The sequence below is a fragment of the Lepus europaeus genome, chromosome 5, assembly GCF_033115175.1.
Source record: "Lepus europaeus isolate LE1 chromosome 5, mLepTim1.pri, whole genome shotgun sequence".
NCBI lineage: Eukaryota > Metazoa > Chordata > Mammalia > Lagomorpha > Leporidae > Lepus > Lepus europaeus.
The window spans coordinates 23,040,785-23,065,022 of record NC_084831.1 but is presented as its reverse complement, the minus strand read 5'-3'; the positions used below and the strand labels follow the sequence as shown (position 1 = coordinate 23,065,022).

The 24,238-nt window shown below is 60.4% G+C and overlaps 1 protein-coding gene across 1 annotated transcript; it reads left to right on the top strand.

Moving 5' to 3' along the window:
• The first annotated feature begins 75 nt into the window (after positions 1–75).
• Positions 76–23,344, top strand: LAPTM5 (lysosomal protein transmembrane 5). Its single transcript, XM_062193207.1, has 8 exons — positions 76–254; positions 13,968–14,061; positions 14,697–14,773; positions 16,660–16,788; positions 17,150–17,272; positions 18,430–18,525; positions 20,372–20,464; positions 22,011–23,344. The coding sequence occupies exons 1-8, from the start codon at positions 168–170 to the stop codon at positions 22,098–22,100; spliced, it is 789 nt and encodes a 262-aa protein (XP_062049191.1). The 5' UTR covers positions 76–167; the 3' UTR covers positions 22,101–23,344.
• The last annotated feature ends 894 nt before the right edge of the window (positions 23,345–24,238 follow it).

Sequence of the window (24,238 nt, the reverse complement as noted above, 5' to 3'; positions counted from 1 at the left end):
TCCCCTTGGCCCCGCCCCAGCGCTGACGACCTTGGCCCTGCCTGTCTGAGGGGCAGGACGGAAGTGAGCCTGAGCCGGGCAGCCGGCAGCTTCCCTTTTTCTGCTCTGCTCTCGGTGGGCGCCGGGCTCCTTCCCCCCAGTGCCTCAGAGGCCGCGGCAACAGCACCATGGCCCCGCACGTGGCCGCCGTCCGCCAGACCTGCTGCTGCTTCAACGTCCGCGTGGCCACCACCGCCCTGGCCATCTACCATGTGGTGAGTGCGCCGCCGGCCCTGGGGACTTGTGTGCGTGCCTGTGCGTGTGTGTGTGTGTGTGTGTGCTGGCGAGAGAGACTGAGCCCCTCAAAGGGGAGGCCACTGCCCACCACCTTTCTGAGGGACTCTGGGCACAGCCCTTTCCCTCTCTGGCCGCAGTTTCCCTCCTGTGAAAAGGGGAGGGCGTCCTGCATCTGCGGACATAAGTGACATTCGCTTCTGCCTCAGCGAGTCGGGCAAAGCAGCAGGCGCGAGGTTATCTCAGAACTGGACATGCTCTGGGGGCCAGGGGGCCTGGGAGAGAGCAGGCTGGGCCGGGTGCCAGGATGCGGGGTCAGCCACAGGCACAGCTTGCAAGCCCGGGCTGCTCCAGGAGCCGGGATCAGCAGCTCCTCTCTGAGCTTCCAGTGGGCAGGGGCAGGGAGCTAAGAAGCAGGGAGGGGCGCTAGGCTTGAGCTCCCACAGGTTCCTCTTTGGAGGCTGGTGCGCCTAGCCACGCACGAAAGCTCTGTCACCTGTGGCTCTGGGCAAGTGCCAATCCCCAAGGCCATGGCTATCCCTTTGTCTGCGGTGGCTGAAGCTTGGAGTCCCTGCTCTGTCCTGTGCAGACCCACCCTGCAACCCTTGTCTCCTGGCCACACCCGGGCCCCCAGACCCAGGCGCCTTCCTCCTGCAGTGACTCAGGGCCTGTGGTTAGCTGTTCTCTCATGAGCTTGGAAGAACTTCCTGAAAGTGAGCCACGGCTTGCATGTCGTGGTGGACTGCCCTGCCCGGCCGAGATGGCCGCATCTGCTTCCTGTCTCGGGCAGGAGCCGGGCCTGGGGAGGGCGGTGCCGCTCAGCGGTTAGCACACAGACACCTGTGTGCAAACCCTGACTTCCTGGCTTCCTAGCTGTAGGAAACTTGGGCAACTTACTTAACCTCTCTGAGTCTCTGTTTCCTTTTCTCCAAAGCGAGGCTAAGGATAAGAAGTCCTGTCTGACGGCTCGTGTGGCTCAGGGACTCAGTATCCACAGTGCAGGCAGACCAGGGCCAGACCCACCGTGGAGTGCTTTACCTTCATGCGGCACCACACATGCACCTGCTGCTGGCACACCCGAAGTCCCGCATTCCCAGCCTAGGACAGTGGTTTTGGCAGGAGCTCAGAGATTGTCCCACACGAGGCGTCTTTACTGTCCCCCCCCCCCCCCCCCCGCCCAAGTCTATAGGGTTTTCTTTCTTTTTTAAAAAGATGAGTTCATTTTATTTGAAAGGCAGAGTTACAGAGACAGAGGGCGAGATGGAGAGACAGAGAGAAAGAGAGAGATAGATATCTTTCCATCTGCTGGTTCATGCCACAGATGGCCTCAAAAGCCAAGGCTGGGTCAGGCCAAGGCCAAGAGCCTGGAACTCCATCCAGGTCTCCCACATGGGTGCAGAGGCCCATACACTTGGGCTGTCTCCTGCAGCTTTCCCAGGTGCATGAGCAGAGAGCTGGATCGGAAGTGGAGCAGCCGGGACTTGACCCGGTGCCCATATGGGATGCCGGCACCACAGGCTTTGACTTTACCTGCTGCGCCACAGCGCCGGCACTGTGACTCTTTTAGGAAGTCCAGATGGGCATGTACATGACTACAGGTGGGATGGATGGACCCGGGAGGCCCTGTGCTTCTGCCCATTGCTGCCATGAAGGGTCTTGGGCACTGTGGCGGCTCCTCTGACATTTAGAGAATCAGGAAACAGGCATCTTTGCTGTACCTTCTGGTGTTCCCATGTCGCTGAGCGATGCGGGGTAACATGGATGCGCCCACGCAGGCTGTGCCGGACCCGCCCGCAGGCTGCCTGTGCCGAGGCTGCACCGCAAGCCCTGGACCGTGTGCCTCCAGGTTTCTTCTTGATCTCTATGCCTCGGGTCCTCCCATGGCAGCCGCGTGGGCCCAGGGCACGGAGAAGGCTTGTTGGGGGGCGCCTTTGCAGGAGGTACAGACTTTGCTGTGGGAAACAGGGGTGGAGCAGAGAGACTGTGGGCAAACGGGGGTGGGTGAGGCTTGGTGGGGCACTCCGGACCCTGAACTGGAGTCGGGGAGGGACAGGGCGGGTGCTTGGCGTGTCCTTGGATGCAGCGTTATCATTTGGGCTGGATGAGCCTTTGGCGTGGGGGCCTGAACAGTGCCTTGTAGGAATTTTAGTGACACCCCTGCTTCTACCTGCTGCATGCCAGTAGCACCGGCTGCACTGCCTCCCCTGTGACCATAACCAAACAGGTGTCTAGTCCTGGGTGCAGTCACTCCCTCTAATGTGAGTCGGGGGGCAGCCATGGAAGGTTCTAGAACAGGAGAAGGTGCCAGAATAGCGGGGTAGCCTGGCTGCTCTGTGACTCCGGGCCGGCCTCCTCAGTGGACTGTAGTGAGGGTCTCTGCCTTCACCCTTGCTGGGGGTGGGGCTCTGCGTCTTCCCAGAAGGGCAGGGTCAGGGGCTTTCCTGTGGCCCAGTCGTCGGGTGGCAGGTGTGCCAGCAAGACCTTGAACATCTGCATGGAAAAGAGAAGCTGCCATCCAGATGTGCCAGGGGCCCGCATCGGCCGTCATCTGGAGCCAGCCGTGGGTGACGGCTCTGCCTGGGGCGAGCTATTTGTGGCTGTGGTCCCTCTGGGGAGGGTTAAATCGGGCCGCTGACGTCCAGAGGCAGCACGCGCTTTATCAGGTCGTGGGGGTGTTGGTGCTGGAGGACCCTTTCCTGTGCGATGCTGGGAAGTGAGTCCTTTTGACTTTGGGCTGCAGGAGGCTTCCTAGAGATTTTGCTGGGCTTGTGTAGAGGGTTCTCGGGGCCACCCACCTACACCCACGGGGAAGTCAAAGGACTTTTCTTAGATCGACCTCCTGGGTCCTCGCTCGTCATCAAGTTCACTCAGGTCCTCAGTCGATGTCAGGAGGCGAGGACTCCCAAGAGACCCTTTTACCTGGAAATGTCTCCTTCCCTTCTTCCCCAAGGTGCCTGGAATCCCATCACTGGAAGTTCATTGTCCAAATGAAAAGCTGACACCTGCTGTGATTAAAAAAAAATGTACACAGATTTCAACCGTGCAGGGACAGGACGTGACAAAGCCCAGTGAAAAGGAAAGGAGGCGGTGGTGACTGTGGGCTCCAGGACCGTGCAAATGCTTTTCTACTTTCCTATTTTCAGTATCTGGTCTGAGCATGTACTACTTTGAAAAAGAAATGTTTCATTTTAGAAGAGTTTCAGGTACGGAAGGGCTGTGAGCGTGGTGCAGAGTGCCTGTGTCCCGGCTGCCTCGCCTCTCCGTCATTATCTTCCATGATCTGTGCCCTTGTCACAGCAGATGAATCCATACTGACACCTGTTACTGACAGGCAGCCATGCCCTGTCCGTACCTCCACTCCCCTGCCCGGGATCCTTGTTCTCCTCCGGGATCCCATGGAGGGGACCCTCCAAGGGACCACACCACGCTTGGCTCTCACTGCCTCCTAAGGATTCCTTCCTACTGCCCCTGACAATTTCTCAACAGTTTCTTCATTTCTGATGATCTTGGGAATTTTGTCGAATGTTCCCGAACTGGGATTAGTCAGACGGTTTTCTCAAGATTACATCCGAGGTCAGGTGCTCTGGGGAAGAGGACTGCAGGGGTGGAGTGCCATCCTGGCATGTCACCTGCAGGGTATGTGCCACCAAGGCGATGGGCATCGTGGACTTGGACCTGGGTCACTTGGCTGGGCCCCAGGGGGTGCCAGCATCCTGGGCTGTCAAGTTTCCCTTTTTCTCTTTGTCCTTTCTGGAAGAAAGTCCCTGTGAACAGCATGCTGCTCCCCTCCCGGAGGGCACAGGGGCCCATGGTGACTGGGAATTCTTCCTGAGAGATTTGTCTGTTCTCCCCACTATCGGATTAAACAGGCAGAGCAACTGGATGCTTGCTTTGTGCTTGGGGGAGAATCCCGCGCTGCTTCTCTTCGTGCTGCAAAGCAGCCTCTGGGGTGGAAAGAAGGGGCCTCAACTTGCCCTGCTGTGCCCTGGGCTGGGAGCCAGGCCCCAAGGTCTGTGATAACCAAGGCGTTGGTAACAATGCTGTGAACTGCTGTGGGCACAGGGAGGAAGGGCCTTAGCCCAGCCTCGGGTGGAGGTGTGGAAGGGCTCCTTGGAGGACCCCTGGAGCCCGGTGATGACCAGGACTTTGCCGGAGCATGCTGGGAAAAGAGGGCACACAGCTGGAGGGAGCTGCAGCAGCAGAGGCTTGGCGTGGGAAGGCCACTGGGGGCTGCCGGAGGCTGTGGGAAGGGGGTGGGGAGGCTCGTGCAGTGGGGTTAGCAGGGACAGTCACGAGGCATCGATGGGGGGTGGGGAGCCCAGAGGTCAGCAAGGGTGACGCTGCTCTAGCCCCTCGCTTCTATCAGTCCTCATGGTTAGACAGAGGGATAAGATCTTGGCTTCACCCATTTGCCCATTTTTCAGATGAGAAAACAGAGGTGCAGCAGAGTCTCTGACCACGTAGAGAGGCCATGTAGAGAGGAGGGGTAGGTGTGTGGAATGGGCCAGGGAGTGGGCCCCTGGCTAGGGTGGTCTGTCTCTGAGAGGGCCTCCTTGTCCCCCCAGCCTTCCATGAAAGTTTCTTCCTCCTCCAGGAAGCCCTCCTGCTTTGTCCTCCTCAGAACCCCTCGGGCTCCTTCTCTCCTCCTCCTTGGAGGCAGTGACTGTGATTGAAAGGACACTGGGCGGTCTCGTCACTCACCAGCGATGGGACCTCTGGCAGGCAGGTGCCTTTGCTGTGTGGGCCCCAGTTTCCCCATCTGTTCAGTGGTCCTTGCCTCAAGGGTGGCCATTTCAAGGTGCTAAGGTGCCGAGTTGCTGCAGCCCTGGCGAATACAGGAGGGGGCTGTGAATGGGGTGAGAATCTGTTAGGATCTGCCACCTGTACCGCTGCCCATGCTGCACAGAGGCCTCTGGGGGACAGGGCCGGGGAGGTGGGTAGTGCGGCACAGAGAGGCCTCTGGGGGACAGGGCCGGGCAGGTGGGTAGCGCGACTTTCTCCAGTGCTGTGGCTGCGGCAGGAGGCCCGTGAGAGCTGGGTGGTGACACCCTCATCCTCGGGCCTATAGCAGGTGGAGCTGCCTCCTGGGCTGGGGGGCGCTCAGAGGCTGCCGGACCTTTGGAGGTCAAGGCTTGCTGTTGCACCAGGCCTGGGGGTCACTTCCCTGTGTGTTTCCAGCCAGGACAGGCCAGACACCAGGCCAGGCTGCCCCTGCTTCCCCACTTCCTGGTCTCAGGCTCAAGGTCAGAGGGAAAGGGTTTCTGGGAGTGCGAGGCCGGCGGTGGTCTCGGCCATCTATCTGAGGGGCATAGCTGGGGCCCTCCCTGCAGGCCGGAGGGGGCCCCACTGATGCTGGGCCCCACTGCAGAGGGCAGGGTCTGGCATCACCCCCACTCCCCCCACCCCGCGCCACCCGCCGCCCCGAGTCCCAGGGGAAATGAGGCTTTTATTTTGAGCCTTGAGCAGCGGCCCAGAACTGGGACTTCGCTCTGAATTCAGCATGAGGCCTCCGTTGGCCTCCCAGGGGGCCCCAACGGGCCTGGAGAAGGCAGGCCCAGAGCCCCTGGTGAGGCAGGTGCTGCACACTCAGCCAGGCTCGGGGCTGCTGTGGGCAAGGCGCCTCGCCTGGCCGCAGTGTCCGCCCCTGCCCACAGGGTCGGGAACCTCTGCTAGACAGACGGCAGCCGCCACCAGGGGAGAGAACCGGGGCTCGGGCAGGCCAAGCGGCTCGGTAGCCGCGGTAGACCCAGGTGTCGTCTCCGGGGGCTGGGGGGGAGTGGGAGGAGGGCTTCTCGGCCGCCACAGGGGTGGAGGGAGGTCAGCTGTGACATCCGGAGCCTTGTTCTTAGAAGCACAGAGCCCACGGGGAAGCCTTCATTTCGCCTGCACAGTGGGAGAAGCGGGAGGACCAACACCTGCCTCCCAATGCAGACGTGACCCTGCACGGAAGAATGGTCGGGGGACCTGGGGACCTGAGTCCCTAAATGCTGGATGGTGACGGCAACCCCGATACTTGCTGCTGTTCTGTGGGACGTTCAGGAAGTGGAGGATGATGGGGCCTTAGACCAAGCCTGGAGACTGACGCTGAGCCCCCAGTGGCTGCCCATACAGGAGGGGCCCACGAACTGCCCCTCCTCCCCAGCCAGGCCACAGGGCCAGCAACTTGATTCTTAGCGCCCTGCTCCTTTGGGCACAGGCTGGCCTCGGTCTTCTCTCCTAGCAGGCAGGGCTGGAAGGGCAGTGGGCAGGCTGTGCTGGTGGCCAGGCTGGAGCTGCTGTGGCTATGGTTGGAGCCTTTCGTGGGCTGCACAAACACCCTCCCGGGCCTTTGCACAAGCTGTCCCCTCCCTTGGGGTTCTCCTCCCTCCCTCTCTGCCAGCTCCAAAGTTTCTACTCCGGTGAAGTCGGTGTGTCCGCGTGTCCCCAGCTGCTCCTACATCCCTTCTCCTACTGCTGTTTACCTGAGGCCTGCTGTGTGCCCTGTACAGCCAGGACCCCAGATTTCACCTCACAGAGAGGAGCATCCTGCGCTTTCCCATTGGCGACCCTCGCCCTCTGGCCTTTGCGCTTTGGCTTTTGGCAGAAATCTTGCCTGAAACTTGCCTCCTCTGGGAAGCCCACCCTGACCTCCCACCCTGGACCCCAAGCTCCCATTGTTGACCCTGAACGCCATGTGCCGGGTCCCTGGGTGTTGCATGCTGGGGCCTTGAGGCTCATCCCCGGGTTGGCCTGGCCTGTTTGTCTTTGTCCTCCGGCCCTGCCTTTCATCCATGTAGAATTTACCTCTGGAAACATGCAGATGTCCCAAGTGCACCTGCTGATGAACTTTTACAAAGTGGACACACCCAAGGGGCCTCCCCCCGGGGCTAAGACAGGACAGGAGCAGCCCCCGAGGCCCCGAGTCCTAGCCATGACCCTGTCCCACTGGTTTCCACCAATGCATGGATTTCTATGAACCTACGCATATGCGGTTCTAGAACTGCCGAGAAAAGCCATCCTCCAGCGTGTGGTCTGTGCGCGGCTTCTTTCTCTGGACACCTGCCCACGAGCCTCCCCTGGGCCATGCAGGCAGCTCACTTCCCCATGGCTGCACAGTAGCTCAGGGTGCAGGGCCACCACAGTGTCTCTGCTGTTTCTGTGGGAGGGGACTTGTGGCACACAGAAGTCAGAGGAGCTAATTTTGGTGCAAAACGTTTGCGTATGGGAGATGGTCCACAGAAAATGCATCTCATGAAAAAACTATGCCAGGTTTCCAAGAACGTTTTGCGCCAAAACAAACTGAGTTTTTAATTCCATTTCTCTGTCTTAAAAATATTTATTTTATGTACTCAAAAGGCTCAGAGAGAGAGAGAGAGAGACAGAGACAGAGACAGAGACAGAGCTTCCATCCTCTGGTTCACTCCCCAAATGTCCCCAACAGCCAGGGCGGGGCTAAGCTAAAGTCAGGAGCCCAGGAACTCAGTCCAGGTCTCCTTTGTGGGTGGCAAGAACCCTTGTACTTGAGCCGCCTCCTGCTGCTTCCCAGGCTATGCATTTGTTAGCAGGCAGCTGGAATTGGGAGTGGAGCCGGGACTCAAACCAGACACTGTGATATGGGCGATACGGGCTTGCGCATGCCCCGAATGGCATCTTAACCACCATGTCCAATGCCAGTCCCTTTGCCAAGTCCCCCCCTAGAGCCTGCTGTGGCATCCCTGGGGCTCGGACAGTAGCAGACAGGTGTCCCCTTGCTCGCTCCACACAGCCACTGTCAGAGGTGGGTGGGGTCTTCCCTGGTACAGGGAAGGGCAGCGGCCAGGCGAGGCTCGCACGGGGCCTCAGGGGCTGACCCCGGGACCTCAGTAAGACTTGTGAGCTGGGAGCCCAGCGGAGGCACCAGCCCAGGGGCAGCCCCTGGGGAGGTAGCCGGGGGGTGGGGGCAGGAAGCCAAGAGGGTGCCCAGCGAACAGAGTGGGGCCGGGCCTGGGGCTGCAGCTGAGTGCGTGGCCTGGGACGGGGCGTCGGATGGTTTTGGGGAAGCTGGAGAGGCAGCCGGGGAGACAGTGCTGGGGGCTGGCCCCCTCCCGGGGCCTCCAGATGAGCTGTGGCAGGAAGCTCTGGGCGGGGTGTTTCCTCTTGTGCTGCTGACGCATCTGGCTGTCTTCTGCCATCCTGGCCCCAGACAACCCCAGGACCCTCCCACCCACACCCCCGGGGGGAAACGGGGTGGGCAGGTGGGGGGGATGGTCTGATCGTGGCGTCCGGGTGACAATAAGTGCCAAGGCCTCCGTCTGCAGGGTGGAGCAGCCCAAGAGGTCAGAGTAGGTAGGGGTGCGGCCCTTGGGACCCAAGATTGAGGTCAAGCCTGGGCCCAACTCCTTGTGCCAGCTCTGCCTGCTGTCCTCCATACAGGGCCCGCTGTCCTCCTGCGCTGAGCAGCGGGTAGGGGGGCATCTGCCCAGTGGCTGGCCTGGTGTGCCTTTTAGCCCCGGAAACCTCAGAGGGGGGGACTCTACCAGCCCCTTCTGAGACGCGGGGTGCTGAGCCTGCAGGGCAAGGTGCTACTGAAACCCAGAGTCTGGGGGCACGGTTGTCACCGCCACCCTCTCCATGAGCTCATTACCTCTGTGCTATCGCGTTGTCGCCACTGTCCTCACCCACTGCTGGCAGCAGCAGCAGCGACGCTGTTTGTTTGCATATTTTTAAAAGGCTACATAGCTTTTTACCTTCTATGTTCAAGAGAAGATTTATTTATTTGTTTGGAAGACAGAATTACTGAGAGGGGAAGACACACACACACACAACAGAGAGAGAGAGAGAGAGAGAGAGAGAGAGAGAGAGAAAGGAGAGAGAGAGGGAGATAGGGAGACAGGTAGAGAGACAGAGAGGTCTTCCATCTGCTGGTTCACTCCCCAAATGGCTGCAATGGCCGGGGCTGGCTCAGGCTGAAGCCAGGAGCCAGGAGCCAGGAGCCAGGAGCCAGGAGCCAGGAGCCAGGAGCTTCTTCCGCGTCTCCCACGTGGGTAGCAATGCTCCAGGCACTCGGGCCATCTTCCGTTGCTTTCCCAGGTGCATTAACAGGGAGCTGGTTCACAAGTGGAGTGGCCGGGACTTGAACTGGTGGCAGGGATGTTTTCATTTCATGGCCCCTGGGCCCAAACACCCAGATATCCCCACTGCCGTGGCCATGTCCACTGCCACCCTGTGTCCACTGCCATGGTCTTGTCACTGTTACACCACAGCGACACGATGACAGCCACCTTCCCTACTTCCGGTGTGGTCACCATCGCTGGTCCCACCTGACCAACACCCGCTCTGTGTTCAGCCTGCACACCAGCCCCTGGCATCTCCACCACTGTCACCGTGACCGTACACGAGGTGGCCCCCGCCATCCCCGCTCCCCCTGACTTCCCTGTCTGTAGCCTCCGTCCCCGGCTTTGAGCCCAGGCTGTTGGCTGCGCCTCAAAGCCGCGGGGAGAAGTGACAATGCTGCCCTCTTGTCCACGCGTTGCTGCTCAGCTTCTTGAGCCGTGTTTGCTGCTGAGCAAGAAGGCATTGGGTGGTTGGCAGCGGGAACTGAAGCCCTGGAGAAGCAGAGGGAAGAGGTGGGAAAGGGGAACGGAGGGCGGGGGTGGGAGGGGTGGGCTGGGCAGAGCGGGCGCTGCAGCCGGGGTCCGAGGAGAAGCAGAGGGAAGAAGTGGGAAAGGGGAACGGAGGGCGGGGGTGGAAGGGGTGGGCTGGGCAGAGCGGGCGCTGCAGCCGGGGTCCGAGGAGAAGCAGAGGGAAGAGGTGGGAAAGGAGAACGGAGACCCCCTCTGAGGGTCCTTGGAGGGATCCCTACTCATCTGACTTCCTGGCCCCTGGGCCTTTGCACGTGCTGTTCCCCCATCCTGGAATATTTTTCCTTCTTCTCTATTGGAAAACTCCAGCTGATCCTTCAAAGCTGTGCTCCAGAGTTTCCCTGAGACTTCCAGACAGTAGTGATCCCTCTCATCAGGCAACCCAAGGTCTGCCCCTCCAACCCTGCGTGCCCTTTGTCGTGCCTCTGAGCACACCGTCCACTCATCAGGTTCTCCTGGAGACTGGGACTTGGAGCCTGAGTCAGCGGCTTATCTAGAAGGGTCTGGGGGTGGTGGGTGAGCAGAGTCTCTGGGGAGAGCATGGATGCCTATGTGAGTGATGGCCGCTGCCCTACAGTGCTTGGCCGCGGTGCACCTGCTGTGTGCCTGCTCTTTGCGCACCTTGCAACCCCAGAAGGTGTGTCCAGTGACTCCCCATCCCCACCAAACAGCGGGGAGGGGGGGGAGCAGTAACTGAAAAGAAGCCATAGTCGGGACAGGTGAGTGCTGTCATCTGGCACGCTAGGACGAAAAAGCCTTGCTCCTGTCACAGAGCCCGGCTGGGCTCGGATGCGGGCAGGAGAGCCGCGCTGGGTCTCCTGGAGACCAGGGGGACCGAGGGGAAGGTGAGGGCCAGGGGCCTGGAAATGCAGACTTGTGGAGTTTCCAGGCCTCTCCCCACACACGCCGGAGGTGAGCCAGGTACTTTCCAGAACTGCAAACAGCTCTTGGTCGGAGCCCCAGGTGAGGCCGTGCGGGCCTGCGGGGGGTGGGGGGAGTGGGCTCCGGGTGCTGCATGGGCCACCTGCAGGACGTCCCACGGTTTGCAGGAGTCCCTTCCCCTGCACGTGGGATGACTCTCCTCCCTGACCTGAGACAGAAACAGGCCAGGGCGGAGCCAGGGCCTGGCCGGGTGGTGCAGCGAGAGAACGGGGAGGGCGCCTCGCGGGCCCCGGCTGGCTGCCTGGCTGCCGTCTCCTGAGCTCAGAGAGCCTGGGCTCGGCACTGGCAGGGGGCCAGCAGCTCCGCCCTAAGGAGCAGCACCCCGGACCCTGGGGGCCGAGGGGACGGGGTGGGGGGCACATCCCAGCTGAGCCACACGACTCCGGGAGTGCTCACAGCCTCCGTTTGCTTATCTGTGAAATGGGGAAGTGTTGCCTGTGTTACAGGGTTTTGGGTGTGAGCCTGTGTGTGCAGATCCAAGCACACAGTAGGTGCCTAATATGAGTCCCCCCCAGCCCCCTGCTCGGGAGCTTCTCAGGTGCCACAGCTGACCTCCGGCCTCTGTCCCAGGCTGGGGGCCGGGCAGGGGGTCAGAGCCAGACTTTGTAGTTGCCCCATGATGTGACCTTGGCCTGGTCTCTGCCCTCCAGGTGCCTCTGGGTTCTCACCCCCACCCTGCCACAGAGCTGTGCAGCGGGGAACTGGGTGAGGGGTGAGCCTGGCTGCTAATCACAAGTGGCTTTTGCAAAGGCAGACGCTTCTCTGCCTGCTGCTGCAGGCTTGGGCTGTGGGCAGAGTGGGACGGGGAGGGGGGAGGGGGGTGGAGTGGCTCTGACCTTGCTGGGGAGTGGGGGAGGGGCGGGCCTCAGGCAGAGCCTGGAGGCCTGGCGAGGCTGGGCAAGTGCAGAGGAATGAGGAGAATGGGGCTATGGGGCTTGGTTTGAATCCTGGCCTTACAGGTGGCCCGCCAGGAGGCTGTGGACAAATGCCTGGGCCTCTGAGCCTCTGTGCAATGGAGAGGAGAGTGTTCCGAGTGGGCATGCGGCTGGTGTGGGCTGGCCTGGAGTTAGGCTGTGGTCACCGGCTGCAGGGAAGGGGTGGGTGGTTGGGGAGCTGACGGCAGGAGGGTGGCGCAATGATCCTATGATGAGAGCTGCCTACAGTGTCTAGGAGGTGGGGGCTGGGTGCGGGTAGCAGGGGCCTCCGAAAGGGGTGACGTCCAGGGTGACCTCAGTGCCTCGGGATGATGGTATTAGAACTGCTAAACGTTCAGTCATTTCCTTTAGTGCTTTCTGGAATGTTCTGTAGATGTGGCGTGGTGCTCATGACGAACCGGAGCAGTACCACCTGCACACAACCTAGAACTAGACAGAGCAGTGGGTTCGAAGGGTTTGACAGACAGACGTTCAGGAGGTGGATCTCGGGGCCCTTGGGGTCAGGGCTGGCTGGGCTCTGGGTGATCTGGGGAGTAGGGGAGGGACAAGGACAGCTGTTTTACTGCACGCCCTTGGGCAAGGTACCCACCTCTCTGAGCTTACACAGCCAGAGGAGGAACTTAGGAAACCAGTGGCCCAGTGGCCGGGGCTCCTCCCACAGCCAGAGGTTGGGGCTTTCTGATGCTGTGCTGTGGAGGCTGCCGCCCGCCAGGGGCGGGGGCGGGGAGGGGGATAGGGGAGGGGGCACGTGGGGGGAGGTGCTCTCCTGGCCCTGCCCTAACTCATCTGTGTACCTCTTTGCAAACGCAACGCAACATAATTCACTTCCCTCCCAATCCAGCGATGGCCACTCCCCCCGCCCCCCACCCGCAGCCAAGAGAATTCAGAGAAGCAACGTGACTTGCCCAGGGTCGCACAGCGACCTGACCTGGATTCAACCCCCATGCTGTGCCCTTCGAGCCCGGCTCTTCATCCTGTAGCTTCTGTGCTACCCCTTTCCACTCCCCTGAACAAGCGTACGCGACAGGAAGACACACTGAGACCTGTGTCTGAGGGAAAAAAAAACAACCACATACACAGTGAGCAGGGGAAACAGGTGGTGGCTGTCTGGCTGCTGTCAGCTGAGCATTAGTTATGCGCGCAGGGTCGCCTAGAAAGGCAACGTGGGCTTGGGTCCGATGAACAGAGGTAGGGCACCCACGACAAAGGAGGGGATAGGCTGGTGGCTCTCAGGATGGACAGACGGTTCCTGGAGAACTGGTGTGTGTGTGTGTGTGTGTATGGCCTGCGGCAGGACACAGAACACGGAAGGCCGAGAGCGCCCCGTAGCGGGCAGATTGAAGTAGAGGCTGCAGGGCATCGGATTCCTGCACCGGGACTGTGGTTCTGTGGCTGGACTTCGGGGTCGCTGTGCACTCCAGTGCTCAGGCCCTTCGCCATCATCCTTGGCCAGGGTCCTCCAGGGGATGGGGTTTCATTCATTTATTCATTCATTCATTCATTCATTCAAGAAATACAGTGGCTATGGCCGTGAAGGGAAGAGGCACAGGCTATCCCCACCTGCCGCACACAGCAGGGGGGGGACAACGCTGGTCACGCCCTCCCGTGGCACAGAGTGAGTGCTTGCCAGCGGCTGGGCGGTGAGGGGTCCTCCTGCCCGGCCCCTCCTCATCCTGGGAGGTGGAGGCATCGACAGGCACCCGGGGAGCCAGGGGCGGATGCTCTCCAGGGCTCCCCAGGCCCGTGTGGATGCTTCTAAGAACTCCGAGGTTCGGATGCTGTGACCAGGATCTCGAGACACTCAGACCCGGTTGTAAAAGGCAGTGCAGAGGAGAAGCCCCTCGCCTCAAACCTGACTTTTAGAGGGAACAGTTGCTGCTTACTGGGTACCCGGCATGGTTCTGATTGTGATCTGGGAGCGCCTCGTTTCCACATGCATTAGCCCATTTTACAGATGAGTAAACTGAGGCACAGACGTCCAGGCTTGTGCAAGGTCACACAGCTGGAAAGAGGGAGGGCCAGAAAGAGGGAGGGCCAGGGTTTGGGGCCTGAGCGGCCTGCGTGTAAAGGCCACACTTACAAACTGGATGTTCCACTGACCAGGCAGGCCCCCTCCTCACTGCGCGGCTGCACTCCTCAGGGTGGCCGTGTGGGGTCGGGGGCGGGCTGGCTGGGGAGCCGCGCAGGCGCAGCTGACCTGCGCTCTGTCCCGCCCCAGATCATGAGCGTGCTGCTGTTCATCGAGCACTCTGTGGAGGTGGCCCAAGGCAAGGCCTCCTGCAGAACCTCCAAGGCCGGCTACCTCAGGATCGGTAAGAGACGCGGGGGGGGGGGTGGGGGGGTGGGGGCGGAGCCTGGGGTGGGAGGCCCTGCCCCTTTCCCACCTGACAACCTCTGGCAGGTCCCGCCCTCTCTGGGAGCCTGGGTGGGGATGCTCCGCCTGTCCTCGCCCAAAGCGGCAGGTGCAGGGAGCAGAGCCGACAGTGCTCAAGGCCTCAGCCCCACTCCCTACCTAACCCTCCCCGTGGCTGCCAGCGCTAGAATCAAGCCGTACCTCCCGGCTGGGGACCCAGCCCCTGCCCCCAAACTCTCTGAGCTCATCCCTCGGGCTCCCCTCTCACCCGTGCTCTCACCACACTGGCCACGCCGGAGGTCCCTTCCCCGCACGGCTCACGCCGACTCCTGGTCACACGCAAGACGCCTTCCCCAACCCCTCCATAGCTAAGAAGAGCCCCGGAGACCCCAGCACCCGGCCCCCTCAGTCCCACCCTCCTCTCTGCTGTCTTGTGCCTCCCAAAGCCTGAAGACGGCGTGAGGGCGGGGCCTGGGCTTGCTTGTTCATTCTTGGGTCCCCCACACGCCTGTGCTTCCCAGAGTGCGGCCCCCAGAGCCTGGCTGGGGTCCCCGGGGGCACCTGCGGGCCCTCAGGCTCTGCCTTGCCTTTCAGCCGATCTGATCTCCAGCTTCCTGCTCATCACCATGCTCTTCGCCATCAGCCTGAGCCTACTGATCGGCGTGGTCAAGGTGAGGGGCTGCTGGGAGAGGGGGAGAGCCGTTCCTGTCCACTCCCGCCCTGGTGGACACCGAGCGACCCGTACCCTAGAGGTGGCCCTGCTCCCCCATGGTCCCCTCAGGCTGCAGGGCTCAGTTCCCTGCCCCCACACAGCCAGGCATGGCGGGGCTGACCGCTGGCCCTTTGGCAAGCCCCGGTTGGGAACCCACATCTCTTCAAACTGCAGATGGAGGCAGGGAGTTTTGGTGGAGAAAGAGGAAGGGTGGATTTGTGGTGGGGGAGAGGGGAGGGAGCCCTGGGTTGTCAGCAGGGAGACGAGCCGGGGGCAGGGTAGAGAGGGAGGAAGCAGCCAGTTCAGCCGCAGAGCAGGGGTCCCGCTCGGCAGAGTTCATGGTCCAGCTGGGGAGGAGGGACCCACGCAGACGGGGCCGGTCCTGGGTGACCGCTAAGGGAGTCCTGGGCCCAAGGCGAAGCTGCTGGGAGAGTGAGACAGGTTGTGGCTCAGCCCCTATGAAAGAGGAACCGCCTGTCCCCACTCCCAGCCGGGCAGGAAGCAGGGCCTTGCCACACAGCCGCAGCGGCAGCACCCAGACAGAGGGTCCTTCCTGTGTCGGCAGGTGGCTTGGCAGGGAGACGATGTGGTGGAAGGTTTCCACCTGGCCTGAGCTGCAGCGGCCTGCCCTGGCCAGCATGCACCCTGAGGACCTGGGCTCCCCCTGGCAGGGCGGTCCCTGGATAGCAGAAGGGAGCAGACCTCCCCGAGGTGCTGACATTCTGTCTGAGCTGCTTACACGACACTGAGAAAGCGGGTTCTCTCTCTCTCTCTCTCTTTCTCTTTCTCTGTGTGTGTGTGTCTCCCCGCTCTGGGTGCATGTGCATGAATCTTGCTCTTAATGGACACTGGCTTTTAAAAAAAAAAAGATTTATTGTATTTATTTGAAAGGCAGCATGACAGAGGGAGGGAGGGTGAGAGACAGAGACAGAGAGATAGATAGATAGATAAATAGAAAGAGATATCTTTGTTAGTTCACTCCCTAAATGGCTTCAATGGCTGGGGCTGTGCCAGGCTGAAGCCAGGAGCCTGAAACTCCATCCTGGTCTCCCATGCAGGTGCAGGGGTCCAGGCACTAGGGCCATCTTCCATTGCTTCCCAGGCGCATCAGCAGGGAGCTGGATTGGGAGTGGAGCGGCTGGGACTTGAACTGTTGCTCTGATACAGGATGCTGGCATCCCAAGAGACAGCTTAAAACTCTGCATCCCAACACTGCTGCCCCCTGCTTTTTAAGATTTATTTTATTTGAAAGACAGAGAGATAGAGGGAAGGAGGGATGGAGGGAGGGAGGGAGGGAGGGAGAGAGAGAGAGAGAAAGCATGTCACTTACTTTCAACTGAAGGACAAAGACTCCAGCCTTGGCCTTGCAGGATCTCTCCCTCCGACTTCTCCCTGGGGTGGCCCAGGGAAGGGAAGTCCACACGCTGATGCCCTGCGGGCTCTTTCCCACCCAGGCCTTCGCTCACGCCAGCCCCTCTGCCTCCAACACCCTGCCCTTCCCCTGCTGCTCGCTCCTAACCACCTTTGGACTTCTAGCCCCGGCGTCCCCATCTCCAGTGGACACAAAGCTCTTCCTTGTTGGGTTCTTGTGAGCAGTTTGGGCCAGGTCCTGCTCTCTGTGCCCCTGTAGTTGGGCTGGTTCCCTGTGTCTCCCAGAACACCCAGACTGTGTGTACTCAGGGCCTGGTCTTACCCTGTCCCTGTCCCACACAGAGGAAGCCAGGTGGATGCACGTGGGGTTGAGTGGGTGTTGAAGACCTGGTAGGGGCCGTGCTGTCCAGGGAGGGAAGGGGCTGCATGCCCTGTGTGCAGGGGACCCCCTGACGGCGAGGGCCTGCCTTCTAGAACCGGGAAAAGTACCTGCTACCCTTCCTGTCCCTGCAAATCATGGACTTCCTCCTGTGCCTGCTCACCCTGCTGGGCTCCTACATCGAGCTGCCCGCCTATCTCAAGTTCGCCTCCCGGAGCCGCACTGTGAGTACCCAGCCCTGCCCCTCACCGGCCACCTGAGCCCAGGGCCAGGGGGTAGGCGTCTGCCTACAGCAGGTGTCCCAGTGTGAGTCCCTGAGGGCCCCCAGACTGGCCCACGTTAGTGCCTCTGCACAGCGCATGTGTGAGCGCGTCTCATCCGCCTGTTCCAGAGGACGAGAGGAGGAGTGTGGGCTCAGCACAAGGTCCACGCCCCCAGGGAGGACACGCCCCTTCCAGTCTCCAGCCCTCAGTGCCTCTCCTTCGGGACCTAGCTGAGGCTGTCTCTCCAGCGCGGGCCTCCGGTGGGCTTCACGGTCCCCAGCCTCCAGTCTTTATTCCTCCTCCTCGCCTTCGTCCCTCTCAGGGTCCCTCCAAGGTCCCGCTGATGACCCTGCAGCTGCTGGACTTCTGCCTGAGCATCCTGACCCTCTGCAGCTCCTACATGGAAGTGCCCACCTATCTCAACTTCAAGTCCATGAACCACATGGTGAGTCGCTGCTGTGTGGCCTGAGGCAGGTTGCGGGACTTCTCTGTGTCTCAGTGTTTAGGCTGGGGGGAGGAGCACCCTCAGGATGGAAGTTGGAAGGACTGGTTCTGGAGGGGGAGGCAGCGAGCCGATGGCACGGCCTTGGGAGCAGCCCTGCCTGGCCCTCTGGGGAGCCTGGGGTGTGATTCGCACACAGAAGTAAGTTGCAAGGGTTCCCCACGATTTGTGGGAAAGGAAATAAAAGCTTATTTTGATGCAAAAAGTTTTGAAATTCATACATAAGTTTTCCATAATACGCGTTTCCATGAACTTTTTAAATTTATTTTTTATTTTTAAAAGATTTTATTTATTTATTTATTTGATAGGCAGAGTTACAGAGAGAGGGAGAGAGAGAGAGAGAGAGAGAGAGAAAGTCTTCCATCCTCTGGTTCACTTCCCAGATGGCCGCAATGTCCAGAGCTGGGCCAATCCAAAACCAGGAGCCAGGAGCTTCTTCCAGGTCTCCCATGTGGGTGCAGGGGCCCAAACTTGGGCCATCCTCCACTGCCCTCCCAGGCCATAGCAGAGAGTTGGATTGGAAGAGGAGCAGCCGGGACTAGAACCAGTGCCCATATGGGATGCTGGCGCCGCAGGCAGAGGCTTAGTCCACTACGCCGCAGCGCTGGCCCCTCCGTGAACTTTTTGAAGACCCCTAGTGTGCATAGATTTTGGATATTTCTTGCACCAAAACGAACTTATCTTTTACTTCTGTTTTCTACAAACTTTAAAAAAGCACCATGGTCTTTGAAGACTGCCACAGAGGCGCTATCATCCGCAGTGCTGGTGGCTGCAGCAGTCCCAGGGGAAAGGGACTGTCGCTGTCACGGGGCTAGGTGGCTCCTGGGGGCCGACACCTTCCTCCGGAGAAGGGCGGGACTGTGGCCCGTGGGCAGCCACTGCCCACCAGCTGGGCGTGGGAGCCTCCGCCTGGGCAGGGCGTCGGTGGGCATCAGCTGCACCTGCTTCCCTGGGCCCCCCCGTTTCCGAAGGCTGTGGTGAGCAGTGCCCCAGGGCCTGGGAGCACCAGGCCGAGCTGCTGCGTGCAGGGTGGGCCCGTCTATCTTGCATGTGTGGGCGCTGCAGGGCCTGAGGCATCCACGCGGCCCCGTGTTTTACAGAACTACCTGCCCAGCCAGGAGGGGATGGCGCGCAGCCAGTTCATCAAGATGATGATCATCTTCTCCGTGGCCTTCATCACCGTGCTCATCCTGAAAGTGAGTGGCGCTGGCCCCACAGCCCTGGGAGAGGCCTCGCTCTGGCCCCAGACCCATGCACGCACCTTGTTAGGAGCCAGGGTTGTGGCGTGCGTCTCTGCCGCCTGCCTCCCTGGCTTTGGGCGCCTTTCTCCAGCCCTCCCCACACCTGCCAGCTCCCCAGAGTGTTCCGGAAGCCTCATTCAGAGGCTGTGACTGTGCGAAGACCACGTGGTTCCCGTGTCAGGGACTTAACGCGTCCCCCTGGGGGGCCTGGGCCAGGGGTAGGACAAGGCTGTGCCCGCGCCACAGGAGGCCATAGTGACAGGAGTCTGGTAATGAGAAGGAGGAGGGGCAGTGGCCGGGGCGGGGGTGGGAGGATCAGGCCCACAGGGCGGAGTCCAGCCTCAGGTCCCAGGTTTGAGCGACACTCGCTGGCCTGGAGGGAAAACCCCATTGATCTAGAAAACAAGGGCTGGCCAGCTCAGAAAGGCGACGACTTGGGGCACCACTGCTGTGGTTAGGACCTGAAGGACCCCCCACCCCGCCCCGGGGAATGCTGTAGACTCTGGGGTGGCCACGGGGCCTGTGGACTCGCCCCCGGGAGGCCACCAGAGGCTGTGCGTCTTCCCTTCCACAGAAGGGCGGACTTCCATTGTCCGCTTCCATGTTCACTGCAGGAAGTTCAAGACCGCAGGGGTGGGAGGGAGACTGGCAGAGGTGGCCCCTGCGGACCTGCGGGGCAGTGACGTCTGGGCTTTGTTGCTGGCTGCTGCCGCCAGGCACCTGAGGCCCTAGCAATGTGGGCTCTGACCTAGTGCCAACCTGGAGATGGAACTGTGTCTGTTTATTCATTCATGTACTTTATTTTATTTGAGAGAGAGAGAAAGAGAGAGAGAGAGAGAGAGGGAGAGCGAGCGAGCTTCCATCCACTGGTTCGCTCCCTCATTCCCCTATCTGCAGCAGCCAAGGCTGGGCGAGGCAGCAGGCAGGAACCCCGAGCTCAGTCCAGGTCTCCAGGTCTCCCACATGGGTGGCAGGAGCCCAGGTACTTGAACCAACAGGTGCTGCCTCCCAGGGTCTAGCGGGGAGCTGGAATCAGACGTGGTGCGGGGACTCAAACCTAGGAACTCAGCTCTGGGGTGCGGGCGGCCTGAGCGGCATCCTAACCATCATGCATCGTGCCAGACCCCTGCCCCAGAACTTGGCTCCAAGACCTGACCATGCACATGTGCCTCCGTGAGGTGTAGTGAGGGCCTCCGAGGGCTTCCTGGTGGAAACCAGTGTGGGGTCCCCCTGGGGCCACTCCTGGAGAGCATGGCCCTAAGTCCTGCGGCACAGCTCTGTGCCCCGCCCTCTCTGTTCCCCACCTACGGCCTCGCCGGCTCCCTCCACCTGCCTCACTTCCCCGGAGCTCTTCCGTCCAGTGCTCACGTCGCTGCCAAGGGCAAGCGGTGTCTCGTACCAGCAGCCGCGGCTGCGTCTGCACGGGGAGTTCTTTGTTCAGCGTGTGCTGCTTTGTCATCTGCTTTAGGAAGTGGTGTCAGAGGCATTCTGAAGGAACGCCTTGCCCACTGTCAGCTCTGCCTCAAGAGGGCAGGGCGATCTGAGGAGGCAGTGAGCTCGCCGTCACCAGGGGTGGCCAGGTCGGATCTGCAGGGCTGCTGCGGGGGGCAGGGGAGGCCGGAGCTCCTTTCTGGGCGGTGTCTGTGGGGCACTAAGAAGGGCAGTGCCTAGAATATGCCAGACTGGCCACGAGGAACTCCCAGGCAGCCTAGGGGGTCCGAACCGCGCGCACTTGCAGTGTGGCACCCCAGGAAGCACGGGGCGCCTCCCCACAAAGCACAGCCTGCCGGTCCTCTTCCAGGTCTACATGTTCAAGTGCGTGTGGAGATGCTACGGGCTCATGAAGTGCGTGAACTCGGCTGAGAGGAGGAGCGACTCCAAGGTGCTGCCGAAGGTGAGCTTGGCCCAGGGGCCAATCCCAGCTCTGCCACCCCCTCCCTGTGCCACTCCCTGAGCCGTCTCTGGGCTTTGGTTTCTCTACTTGTAAGCTGAGGGTTGGACCAGGAGAAAGACGATTTCTGTGAGCTCCGTTTGACTAGGATTCTATTCGTTCATCCAGCATTTGCTGCTGTCTCTCTGTGGCTCTCATATCTACCCTTGGGGTGCAGAGGAGGTCAAGGTGCCAGCTCTGTCCTAGAGTCAGACGAGGACCTTCAGTCACAATTTTGAAAGAAACACAGGGACAACGAGCACAGAGGTGCACCTGGCTTCATCTGGGGTATCAGGAAAAGCTTCTTGGAGGAGGTGACATTTGGCCTAGTCTTGGATTGCCAATGGTATGAGTTAGTTTGGAAGGGGGAGGGGGCTTTCTAGAAAGAGAGGAGAGGGTACACTTAGAAGCAGCTGATAGGAAAATGTTCCTGCCTTCACTTATTGGTAGCTCGCTTTCCCATCTGTAAAATGGGGCTATGTTGGGGCTGGCATTGTGTTGTAGCAGGTTAAGCCGCCACCTGCGATGCTGGCATCTTATGTGGGTGCCTGTTCATGTCCCAGCTGCTCCACCTCCTATCCAGCTCCCTGCTAATGCACCCGGGAAAGCAGCAAATGATGGTCCAGGTCCTTGGGCCCCTGCACCCACTTGGGAGACCTGGAAGAAGCTCCTGGCTTCGGCCTGGCCCTGCCCTGGCTGTTGTGGCCATTTGAGGAGTGACCTAATGGAAGACTTTTCTGTCTCTCCCTCTTTCTTGCTGTAACTATCTTTTAAATAAATAAGTAAATCTTTAAAAAAATGGGGACGTGTTAGGCCAGATATTTTCGGTTATAGTTGCTACAAACTCAAGTTAATCTGACTCAGGCTAAAAAGGGAACTTACTAACTTAGTGAACTTTAAAGTCCAGTGTAGGCCTGGCTCAGGCAGACATAAGGGTATGAGCTCATCCTCTCTGTCTTTTTACTTTTCTGAAAGTTGGTCCATCTTCAGGGAGCCCTTCCTTCATGGTGGCAAAATGGCTGCCAAAGCCCTTAGGCTGACATCCTATCCTCTCTGTAACCCCCTTAGAAAAAGGAATTCCCAGGAGTGTGTCTGATTGGACCAGCATGGGTCACGTGCTTATCCCTAAACCAATAACGTTAGCCAGGGGAATGGACTTCTACTCTGAGTGGCCAAGCCTGGTCATGAGTCCACCCCCTGGATCAGAGGGGTGGGGCCAAGCCTTCCAAAGGCACTGGGACTGTGAAGGTTTTCCCTAGGAAAACGGTGCCTTGGAACCAAAACACGGGGCATACGAGATGGAGTCGGCAAAAGGCCACCGAGGTGTCCCTTGCAGGACTCCGGGGCTCCTGTTTCACACCACCCACAGCAGGCATGCAGCGAGTCCCCAGTGTCACCTTCACCCTCACTGTCCTCATCCTGCAGGGGGCGGGGCTCTGGCACCCTGGCCCTGGGCTGCCGCTGTGGGTCCCTCCTGACAGCGCTCAGCCCTCCTCTCTGTGTCCCCCAGGTGGCCCTGCCGACCTACGAGGAAGCCCTGTCTCTGCCGCCCAAGGCTCCAGAGGGCGGCCCAGCGCCGCCCCCGTACTCGGAGGTGTGACCCTCACCAGGACCGGCCCCGGCGCCTCCTGGTCCGCTTCTTTGCTTCGGTGGCGCCGTGGCCGGGGAGGCCCACCCGGCTGACTTCTGGACGACGTGCTTGTGCCCCTCGCTGGCCTGCCCCTCCCGCGGGGCCTGTGAGATGCTCGCGGTGGGGTCGGCCTTGACTGAACGACTCCTCCTCGGGTCTCCTAAAAACTCAGTCCAACGACCCTCGGCTGACTGCCGCCGGCTGCGACGCTGGTCCAGGCCACGTGGCCGTCCCCAGCTGGGTGCGTCTATCAGCTGAATCAGTGTAAGCAAGCAACTAACAAGGCGAAGCACACTTGCCAATGCAGGCAAATCCTTGGCTCAGCTCGCAGCCCGTTGCATTCGTGTGTAAGTAGCTGTCAGTTTTCATGGCAATGAAATCAGCGGTTAGCCACCCGCCAGACAGACACATTGAATCAATTTCTGCAGATAGCTTGCTTAACCAGCTGCTGAGACAGCCAACCGTCACGTATACTAATGACACAAGGCATCCGCAGGTCAGTGATGAAATCCAATGAAAAGTCAACTTAGTCCCCAAACCTTCCAATTTAAACCAACCCACCAACTGGGCTGCCTGCTCTGGTCTGTTTCATGCCTCGTGTGGCCGGGCCGTTGTTCATACAGGTGCAAATTTGGCCACACGGATGCCACACTCACCCCAGGGCTCCCTGCAGGAAGTAGCAACTGTTCGAGTGATACGCAAGTCCCTTCTGACACACAAGGGTCCCGCTCAGCGCTCAGTGTCGTCCGCACTCCAGCGCGCTCACGCCTGCCTCCCTCTGGCTCTCCATGGTCAGTGCAGTCCCCCAGCGAGGCGTGCAGAACTGGCTCCCTGAGCTGCCAGCCCGCTCCCCAGCCCCAGCCCGCCCAGTCCTGGGCCAGTGGGTTGTGGACAAGCAGAAAGCCAGCCCGGAAATCGGGCCATCAGGTCGTTGGACTAAAATCCAAGGTTGCTTTGGTCAAAACAGGCGTGCCCTTGGTGGGCGCAGACCCGTCTGCAGGCTCATGGCTGGGGGTGGCGGTAGGAAGGTTTTGGCCCCAAGGTTTCTCTTGCCTGCTTCCCCACGGGCCGGGGGTCCTAGGGGCGCTGGCCCAGAGGTACAGGGCGGGGGAGGCAGGTTCTAGGGGCTCTGCCAGGGAGGGCTGGGCAAGAGGCTGCCCCAATGCCCCTTGGGTCCTTGCTTTGTGTTTGAGGGATGAGGTTTCAATAAAGCAGCACCAAGCTTCTCTATGGCCGGCATTTCCTGACATGCGGCGAGCCGGGGCCTGCTTCCTACCTCCAGCCCATGCGTGCATACACATGCCCACACTCTCACGTGCCAATTCACACACAGAAGACTTGCACACGTTTGCACACACAATGCATGCAAGCACCCGTACTCCCACATGCACACATATTCACACATGTAACCAGATGTACACACTTACATCCATGCACTCACACACATGCACACACACACACACATACACCCCTGCTCACTCAGTCTAGGAACTCCCACGGGCCACGCCCAGTGAGTGCGTGACAGGTCCTGACACCGCTTCTGGTCAGAAATCACAGCTCATGATAGAGCTCCCGTATGGTCCCCAGATCAGGTGTCTGGGCACTGCCTGGGGTGACTGCACTGGCTCAGACCCACCTCCACCTTCCCCCCATGTGTGTGTGGGGGCCCGTGACAGACACCGTGCCAGGGGAGCTCCGAGGGGCCTCAGGGCCAGAGGAGGCTTCTTGGAGGAGACATCCCCAGGCGGAGTTGGAGGCCCTGGAGGGCCTGAGCCAAAGTGGGACAAGGAGGCAAGGACGTGCAGGGGCTGCATGGTGGTTCGCGGAGGCGAGGGAGGAGCAGGGTGGAGCACTCAGGTGGGCTGCCAGCAGGGAACAGGAGAGGGGCTGGCGAGGTGTCAGGGCCCCGGGACAGGAGGGCTCTCTGGCTGCAAGCTCACCCTGCTCCCTTGAGCCATGCCAGGCATAGAGGAAGGGGAGAGAGAGAGCAAGGAACAGACATCCCAGTGAACCAAGTTCCTTCCACACACACAGAAAAGTGGTCATGGCAAGTCCAGGGAGGCTGGCTTTAGCCACAGCGGCACCCAGGACTCAATTTCTCGCTCTCT